The following is a 10,175-nucleotide window of genomic DNA, read 5'->3' as shown; positions in this document are numbered from 1 at the left end:
CACAACTACTTTATATTCTGTGCTTCATAATACTAACATCTGGAACAGGTCAGTTTTCTTCCAATCCCCAGGGTGGGAGAGTTGTGATTATTTTCCACCCTCCCAAGTTCACTTTTATATTGTGGGAATAGCCCTTTGGGGTCTTCACTTTGACCGGGCCCCTAAGCTCAGAGTGATGGTTAATTTTATGTGCCGACTTGGCTAGGCCACAGTGTCAGAGGTTTGGTCGAACACATCTGGGTGTTGCTACAAAGGTATTTTTCAGATGAGATAAACAATTTAAATCAGTAGATTGTGAATAAAGAGGATTATTCTCCATTACATGGGTGGGCCTCACCCAATCAGTTAAAGGTTTTAAGAAAAAAAGGACCAACGTCCCCTAGGAAAGAGGGAATTTTTCCAGCAGACTGCCTTCAGATACGAGCTGTATTATTGGCTCTTCCCTGGGTCTCCAGCCTGCTGCCTACCCTGCATATTTTGAATTTGTCAGCTTTCATAACATGTGAGCCAATTCTTAAAAAAAATAAAAAAGATTTAGAGAGAGAGCACAAGCAGGGAGAGGCGGAGAGGGAGAGGGAGAAGTGGGCTCCCTGCTGAGCGCAGAACCAGACACGGGGACTCAATCTCCGGACCCTGACAACATGACCTGAGCAGAAAACTGAGAGTCAGACCCTTCCTTAACCAACTGAGCCCCCCAGATGCCCCTGAGACATCATTTCTAAAGGAGGTGTTGGTTGTATGAGGTCTTAAAGCCTCCAATTCAGGTGTCTAAGAAATAGAATTGATTTCTTATTGATAACTTCGTCTCTATTTCTACCCCATTCTGTATGATGGCAGAAAACTGAAACTTGGTCAATTCTAAGATGGGCAAAGTGGATGGAACAGGTCATGCCAGAGGGAAAAAAACCCTACTAAGCCCGGACTGAAGGGGCCATCGTTATTCAGCACCTGCCAAACTGTCGCCACACAGGAGGAGGCCAGTGTTGCAGAGCTTCCAGTTTTTCAAGAGAAGCTGAAATTCAAAACATATTCAAATGTGCCATCTTCAAGTGTTGATAACGATCTCACATTGGGCCAAAGCATTTCAACGGACAGGATTTAGTTCACAGGGATCATTTAATAGACTTCGAGGCTCAGAAGTCTATTTAGCTGTCCGTTTAAAAGAGGGGGCCCCTAAAAAGTCAAATGTGGGGCTTCGATTCTCTCTGAAAAAAAATTTTTTTAAATCTCTTTCCAATCTAGAATATTATCCTCCTTGCCCTAGAGCACTAAAGTAAAACAGGTGATTACAAAACCTACAAAGGAGAAAAGAACGCCACCACGTTCCCTAGGAGTGAGCTTCACACATGCATTGTTCCCGCTGTAAACACAACGCAGCAAAAAGCTTAGATTTTTTTATTCTTACCCTTCTTTGCACAATAGCACCAAGAGCTTGTTCCTCCTAGGATACGTGACTTCTCCCCATCTTCCCCACTTTGAAAAAAATCTGAGCTAACTCTTCCAGTCCTGTTCCCCATCCTCCTCACTATCCCAGCTAAGACACAGATTGTAAATGATCCCAACGTGCAAAATTGTTCAAATGCCGTTTGTCACAAATTCCTGTTCCTTTTGAGCCCTTTTTCCTTTGTGGAATTCCAGGCTAAGGAATCTTGCTTACTTTTTCTCAGCATTTTTGAATTGTTTTCTTGGTATCTGGGATCCACTCATACCCAAGGCCCTGTTTACGATCATTATTTCCTAGTATTTTGCAACATACGCACAAAGCTAGAAAATCATTCCCTAATTTCTGGGCTTTACATACTTAAGACAAGTCATATTCCATTAGCAACAAACAACGAGCACCCAACTTTTAAGTGCCTGATGCTACGTGGCATGACGGAGGTACGGATACGGAAGGAGTCCCGCATCCGGGCCGGAACAATGTCCCAGCACACCACCATAATATTCTACTTGGCACTCAAGTGCAAAACAGCCCTTCGTTGGCAGACAGCCCTTCGAGTCACGCATGTCAGCATTCAAAGGCACCTGAATATATAGCTAGAATCCAGTGTCTGGTTAAAAATACCTAGCTTCCCCAGTTCTCAGAAACGATTTTAGAAGCATGGAGATCATCTGATGCGTCTTCTGTCGTGGCAGTTCTGCTCATATGCCTTTGTTTAGTTCAGGACAGAATAGTTAACAAGATGTTACAGAAGGAAACTGAGGCCAGGCATCTCTTACGTTTATTGGAGAATTCTTAGTTGGGAGAGGAAAGCTCACAAACAATTCATAAAAGATAAAAGAACAATTAATTGCAAATGATTACAAAGGTAGTTTCTGAAATGTTTATTTTGAGCCACTGCAAAAACAAAAGAGTGCATCCTGAAGTTCATATTTTGGTAAATGAACGTATCAAAGGACAGAAAAGCCAAAAAAAGTTATTGTTATACAAGATCTTACTATAGTAATTCCACACAAATAAACAGCTACAATTACTCAAAGCTGCTTTTGCTATATATATATATTAAACAAGAATGTGAATTACTTTAAACACGGCACAAGTAACCAAAGTTAGCAAATCCAGCAATATTAAAACCCGGTATTAAATAATATTCAAACATTACAACAAAAACAAACAATGGACTTCTAGAACTGCAATTCTGCCCGTGTGAAAGGAATGTACATGGATGGTAAAAAAACAATAATAATAAATAAATAAAGTGACGAGAGTGACCAACGCTGCACCCGGCTCTTCAGAGCAGGAATACAGCAAGGGGGTAAGTGCGCATGGGGTCTTTTGCTAAAACTGAAAAAAAAAAAATGCATTTCACTTTAGTATAATCACAGAATACCCACTGAAGCTCGAATTGTCTTGTGCTGGTGACAGGTGGGCAGGGTTTTAAATGGAAAAGTATCTTCCCTACACCCTGAGTGTGGATGCATTAATATATATTTTTTTAACTGTGTAGAGTTTCCTTTGGGAAATATAAAATTTAAAGCAACATACTGATGGGAAATTGATAGTTAATTGTGAAAGAATACTATTAGCTAAATAATTAACTAAGAAGACATCTTGAGTCTGGACTCCAATGATGAGTCAGGGTTAAGTTTTGCATTTAGGAAATGTGCACGGATGTCAAAGCCATGTGGATAAATGATCTTTCACTTTATACATGGTACATTTAATAAGTAATTAAATTCTCCTACCAGCAACATAAAACCCTTATTTAAGCAAAATGGAAGTATTATGAATTGAATTCACATCAAATATCTGAAAGGGTAAGTGGAACATTTTTCAAAGTATAAAGATGTTATCACACGTATTCACTGACTGAATACTCTCAAAGGTTTTATTACTCCATTAAAATTCTATCAACCATCCCAATAGGTATTTTAATTTTCTTCTGTAATTTATAAATGAATCATTCATTTTGTATAAATCAGGAAATATTTTCAAAATCAACATTAATAATCTCCAAAATATAAATGTAATTTAAACTTGGCTTGGGAAAAGAAGAATATGAAAGAACTGCTGCATTTCAGTCAAAAATAATGTTTTTAAAAAAACCCTTATCACAGGCCTCATTCGCTTTCTTTCCCAAGATCCTTCAAGGGTTCTGAAATTGATAAACAGAGAATTCAACTCAATGCACATCACAACTTTAACAGTTCTGAATAAGACATGGTAATTTCATAAAGGCCAAAATGCACAGAATGGCAAGATTACAATGTTATAATATAAATACGTCAAGTAGATGTTTAATAAAATGAGAGGGGGTGGGGGGGGTTCTCTCAACAAACAGGGCTGTTCTGAAGACCAAGCAACCAAACAGACGTAAGAGGTCTTTGGAATAATCACAAAGTGCCTTTAAAGAAAGTAAGTTTAGACTGGACTTGATTAAAAGATCCTTCTCTCCATATAAGGAGCTTTACTCACGCTTCTTCTTACATCTGCCAATACTTAATATTTTTCTCTACGTCCCTAAACTATACAAGGGTAGAGTTCCATTAGGATTCTTACCACACATGCTAACACCTAAAGACTGGTCTGTCATGACGTAGTGGCTACATAAAGGAACTCCGAGTCCAGCACAGCTCCAGGTAAATGCAGGGAAAACAAGGACAGGAGGAAAATCTTACTTCAAAATGATTATTACCCTAAGAGATAGAAACATTTTCAAGCACAGAAAGTTTTACAAAACGAATATATCTTCACTTTAGTTTAAAAGAAATTCAGAACTCAATTTGCTGTTAATCAAATCGGTACATGTATCGAAGTTACTAAACACAACTTGATAGTTATATACTTGTAAAAATTCAATCTAAACTTAATAACCACTTAATCCATGTTCTAATCAACACCCCAGTTCCTAGCGTGTATAAACCCGGTCCAGTGCTGCTGCATCTCAAGTTCTGAGAAGCTGAAGACGGAAACCGTTCTGGCTATATAGATTTCCTGCATTTCTCCACCTTAAAAAATACTTGAAGAACTTTAGGAAAATTTATTTTTAAGGCTTGCTCTATTTCTTTATCTTAAATTGAGAAAACCCAAAATTTACACTGTAACTTCAAAATATTTAAGTATAGCTTTTGGCATTTTTCTTAAAAAGCAAATTTTACTCTCTCGTTATAAAATATATTTCTCTACCATAATGATTAATTCAAATTAATGTAAGTGCCTTATTCCTTGCCCCTCGGTGGGTGCTATGTCTTCTACACTTTGTGCAGCTTCCAGAACAGTCAGTGCTCAGGAAAAAAGAAAATGTAATGGAACAAAGCCAAAGCCCCCAACAAAAAGTGATTTACTCTAGACTGACGCTAATGGAAGAACCAACACCAAGACACAGTCTCGGTCCTCTATTCAAGTCAACCTGCAGTTTCTAAAGACAAAGTAGTAGAAAACACAGAGCCCAGAAAACTCATGTCAGACGGCTTTACAAAACAGAACAGATACCATTTTATTGGGGGGGGGGGAGCTGGGAATACCCTCTTTTTCTAGAAAAAGCTTATCCTTGCTAAGCAGAGAGTTTTGTGGGTTTTTTTTTTTCAAAAATTCAACAATGAAAATCATTACTGGGTTTCTCTATATGCATTTCCACATTAATTTTTAAAATTTTAACATGTTTTGCACCTAAATTTATTCTCATTTACAGGATAAGTCAGGGACCCAAAATAGTCAAAAAAAGAAATAAAAATTCTTACTGCAAATCTTCATAGACATTTTATTTTAAAGCACCTTTAAATGTGAACAGTGGGTTTCTAACCAAGAAAACAGTAAAATAAAAAAGGGCACAAACCCACTAGGCAAGGCTAAAGTACTCCTTTACACACACACACACACACAGACACACACACACACTCTCTCTCTCTCTCTCATTTTCATGCCAGTTGGATTGGCAACATTAGCAAATAAGTCATTTGATGAAAGGCTGGAGAAACTATCATTTATGGTATTTATAGAAACCTAAAATACTAATATGTTTCTAAGAAATTAAATAGTTTGGGGGATTCAAAACACTACCAAGCGCCGAGCTATGAAAATAAAATTGACTTTCTATGGGGCAGGTAGAGGGGTGGGGAACCCATTAGCCTCAAAGCTCTTTTGTCAGTTTAGTTCTCAACAGAATAGCATTTGTTTGCAAAGGAGCAGAATTCTAAGGCTTCGTCCCTGGAACCTATCCTCAGCCACCTCAGCGTGGTTTGTAGCAGCACTATTCGGATGCAAAAAGAATGCTGTCAGTCCGCGTCCCTGAAAACCTCCTGGTCAGACCTTCCTTCAAATCAACGTTCTTGGGGTCTCAACACATTACGCACGTGTATAGAAGAATGATGAAGAGAGTATTTGACAGATTACAAAAGTATGAACTATATACACGTGGGATGACCGAAGGCGCTTAAAAAGCTCCATTTACTGCCCTCCCGGTTCACTGTCCGTGCTAGTATTCAGTTTACCCTCCGCATCTTCCTGCGTTTCCTCCCTCCCGCGCGGGGCGACGCAGGGCCGCGGGCTCCTACTACGCGGTCTCCAAGAGCCAATCAAACAGCGACTGGCAGCTCGCGCGGGCGACGCAGGGCTGCGGGCTCCTACTACGCGGTCTCCAAGAGCCAATCAAACAGCGACTGGCAGCTCGCGGGGGCGGCCGGCTCGGCCCGCGCTTCGTAGTACCGCAGCACGGCCCGCAGCACGTCCCCCACCTTCCAGCCCTTTCCTTGCAGCCGGCGGGAGAGCTAGGAAGAAGGAAAGGCATGTCCCACATTAACCGAAATCAATCTCATGACAACAAAGTTTCCAGTCTTAGTTTTAGTATCAGGGGACTGTAAGATTCTTGCTGTCTGCAGTAAAATATTATTTCCCAGTTTTATGACGAGGTCTTTCCCCTAAATTACCACCCTTCTACGCAAATTACACATTTCTTCCTTCCTGCCCTCGACAAACACATCTCCTCCAGAGAATGACACTTCAGGACTGCTGGAGACGGAACTGCACAAAACTCACCCACCTGAGAGTCTGTGAGGGAGTCGAGTCTCCATTTCTACACGAAACTCTTGACCTAAATACATCTGTCACACCCTCAATTAGGAACATAAAATAATAAAGACAATGTCAATCTTAATAGAAGGATGTGGACTTTTCCTTCCACAGTATGTAGTGTGGCTTTTTTCTGGAATACACGGTCTGGCCTCAATGGAAACATGGCTTTCTAAGTTAAGAAACGTTAATGTTTCAACAAAAAACAACCAAAAAAGTAAGTAAATATTGTGGTGATCATTTCACAATATATACAAATATTGAATTATGTTGTATACCTGAAACTAATGTATTTCAATAATACCTCAATTTAAAAAAAAAAGTAAATAAATACAGGTTTAAATAAACTCCATTGTCACCAGAATCAGAACATGTCTTCCATCATTTTTTTGTTTAGTTCTGTAAAAACTACTTCAATTTTGTAATGTAAATATGCTTAGCCTTGTTAAATACAGCCTTACAGAGATAATTCACAGACCAAACAATTCATCCATTTAAAGAGTACTTACTTAATCAACGATTTTTAGTATAGTCACCGAGTTGAATGCAACCATCACCACAATCACTGTTAGAACAGGTTTCCCAGAACAAAAGGAAAGCTCTACCCATTAGTAAACACTCCCCATTTCTCCCAAACCCCTCAACTCTACGCAATCACTAATCCACTTCAGTCTCTAGAGATTTGCCCATGTTGGCCATTTCATGTAAGTATGAAATATACAGTCTCTGGTGACCAGTTTCTTCCACCTAATGTGACTTCGAGGTTCCTCCATGGCGTAGCATGTATGTACTTCCTTCCTTTTTACTGACAGATAGTATTCCACTGCACAGATAAACCACATTTTATTTATCCATTCTGGGATGTTTCCACTTCTGGCCTCGTATGAATAATGTTGCCAGGGACATACATTTTCATTCCTCTTGGGTATATACGTAGGAGTGGAATTGCTATGGTTTAACTTTTTGAGGAATTTCCAGAATGTTTTCCTACGTTACTTGGGGTTGAGCACCAAGCACCACCACACGCATGCTCAGCTCTACCTAAGGTCTTCCTTAGCCCTCCTTTTGTTCAAGACTAAATGACTTGAAAATGTCTGCCTCCTTCCAGAGAGTTCTAACACCTTTCCTACCCACTCCTTCTCCTAGATAACTCATTTCTTGAGGAGCACTTTGTCTTATTTTCTCCTTCTTCACAAAAACAGAAACCTAAACTAGAAAAATCCAAAAAGTCCAAGAAAAAACCAACAACCAAATACAAAAAAAAGTTATTTTTACTGAATATCTTTTTCACATACTTCTTTCAACAATATCTTTGTAAATTCTGAACCAGGAATCAAGAGTAACTGAACTGTTCCTTTTTTGTTACAGATCAATTTACACTGTTATTCATTGAACTATTTTATACCCTATAACAAGATTAAATCAAAATTCTGATAATGAAGATCTGGGGGCAAAAACCTTAAGACTATAAAATAAAAATGTGGACTAACAAGGTGCTTGGCACACAGTTAAGTTCTCAATAAAAACACCCAATTAATGCATCGAATGTGAATGTTCTGTCTTGGAACCCTACAAAATACTCAAAGTGGTCTGTGGTTCCTTATAAGATGTTTAAACCTTCATAGCTTTTGAGTATGCTAGTTTCTCCCACTAGTAAGACTGGTTAACAGACTAGGAGACATACTAATTACCAGGCATAATTATGAACCAATTTAAAAGAAAGAATAACTCAATCTTTTCATATGAACACATGTTTATTAATAGCACCTAACTTTGAGTACTTAGGACGTGCCAGGCACTAGATCGAGCAATTTTTTTTTTACAGTATTATGTTTAATTCTCACAAACCTCTATAAGGTAACCTCTCTACTCATTTTCATAGTGCAGAAAAGGAAACTGACCAGTAAGCCTGCCCAAGGTTAGACGACTAGACTGGCAGAGCCGACATCCTGACCCACTCTGGACATAAGCACTTACCCACTCTGCTATCAAGGGGCATCTTACTAGATCAACCACGTGACACAGAACATCGTATTTGGTTAAACGTGTCCTTACAACCACCCTGTAAGGCAGGTACTTACTTGTATGAATTCCTTCTTTGCAGAGTCATGAAGATAAAGTTCTGCCACTTCGGCCTCAGAAGCAACAAGCCACTGAAGAATAATCCTTAGCTGGGGGTCTACTGTGCACGGCTCCATGTCGATATTTGTAATGAGCAGAATCTTTCTGTCTTGCTCCAAACCTAATATTTACATTTAAACAGTATAAAGTGAAACTCATCAATTCAACTCTCAATACTCCGGTTTCCAAGGATAGAGAAATATTTTCCATTCCTTAAGATTCCAATGAATGCTGGGAAAAAAATCTGTCTTTTCTTATCCTCACCTCAACACAACCAAAACACTTACTTGAAAGGGCAAAATAATTCTACAACAAAGGAATACTGTTGATCACCTACTGAGAGCACAAGTCCAAAACTCTGTTTTGAGGCACTGAGTATCAATCACTGTAAATACCATAATCTGTGTCAAAACACGATCTACAGGTAAAGAAAGAGAAACAAAACTATAAAAGCCATGACTACAATCAAAATATAAATCTCAAATAAATATATTAAATGGACTTGAAGAAAGCTTCTTGAACTAAGAGAAGTAACAGAAGCAACGAACACTTGTAAAGGGCATATTACGTCCTAAGTATTGTTCTAAGCCCTTCCCATATACAAACTCCTGGAACCCTCACACATATCCAGTGAAGCGAGAACTACCATCATCTCCATTTACAGGTAAGGGATGTGAGGCAGGGAGAGAAGTAGCTGGGCCAGGATATGAACACACAGTCTGGCTCCATGCCTCCATGATCTTTATCACTTCATTCTTCAGGCAAAAGCGGGGGGGGGGATGTCACATGCAGCCACTTACATCCCAAAAGCCAGACCAGGGAATTTTCTGGTATACCCCTTTATAAATAAGATATTGCTCTCGAATTTCATTTTTTTTAATGAAAATTATGTTCTCAACATAAAGAAGGATGAATCGCTGTGGACTATAAAACTAATGACCTGTGGACTGATATCATGTGTTTACCACTCCTGTTTAATGATGGCTGAGCAAAAGGCAGAGTGGAGACAAGGGCCCTCCCACACAACAGGTGAGCAGCCGGCATGCTGGCAGACATCACGCCAATTTGTACCAGTCATGGAAATTTGTTGGCCAATGTCCCTGATTATTTTTTACAGTTTGCAGGGCATTCTAGACCACTACTAATCATTTTTAGGATTTGTGTTGGTCCCTAATTTTTTCATTTAAAAAACGGATCCACGTCATTCTCTTCAGTTAAACGTACTGCCTTTTCCCTCCTCTCCCCATACCGACTCTCAGTCAAAAATGGGTCTGGTGCACTATGAAACCAGACATGGTCTCTGGGCCATTTTGTAAATACTGCAGAGGTCACGGGGTTGGAAGCCAAGTGACCCGAGACTTCTCTGTATTACTGGCTTTTTCAGTTTGGGGCTCCTGGTACCTGGCCTAGGAGAGGTCACTCAACACCTGGGAAGAGGCAAGTGGCTGACCTCCTGCAACTAAAAATACAACAAAATGAGGTTTGTTGCCTTAGGACTTCCATAACTTTGAATCTTTCTATAAACCCATAAATCTCTCCTAATTTA

The 10,175-nt window shown here is 39.3% G+C and overlaps 1 protein-coding gene across 7 annotated transcripts in view; it reads right to left on the bottom strand.

The window, feature by feature from the left end:
* Nucleotides 1-2,205: 2,205 nt before the first annotated feature.
* The window catches only part of AKAP11 (A-kinase anchoring protein 11), a 48,173-nt gene continuing 40,203 nt past the window's right edge, over nt 2,206-10,175 (bottom strand). For all 7 annotated transcript variants that reach the window (XM_026493332.4, XM_026493333.4, XM_026493334.4 and 4 more), the window contains 2 exons: nt 8,590-8,750; nt 2,206-6,207 (listed from right to left, as the gene is read on the bottom strand). In XM_026493332.4, coding sequence (XP_026349117.3) covers nt 6,067-6,207; nt 8,590-8,750 — 302 coding nt within the window. In that variant the 3' untranslated portion in view covers nt 2,206-6,066. The remainder of the gene's footprint in view (nt 6,208-8,589; nt 8,751-10,175) is intronic.

The sequence above is a fragment of the Ursus arctos genome, unplaced genomic scaffold (assembly GCF_023065955.2).
Source record: "Ursus arctos isolate Adak ecotype North America unplaced genomic scaffold, UrsArc2.0 scaffold_10, whole genome shotgun sequence".
NCBI classification, from domain to species: domain Eukaryota; kingdom Metazoa; phylum Chordata; class Mammalia; order Carnivora; family Ursidae; genus Ursus; species Ursus arctos.
This window is presented reverse-complemented; position numbering and strand designations above follow the sequence as displayed.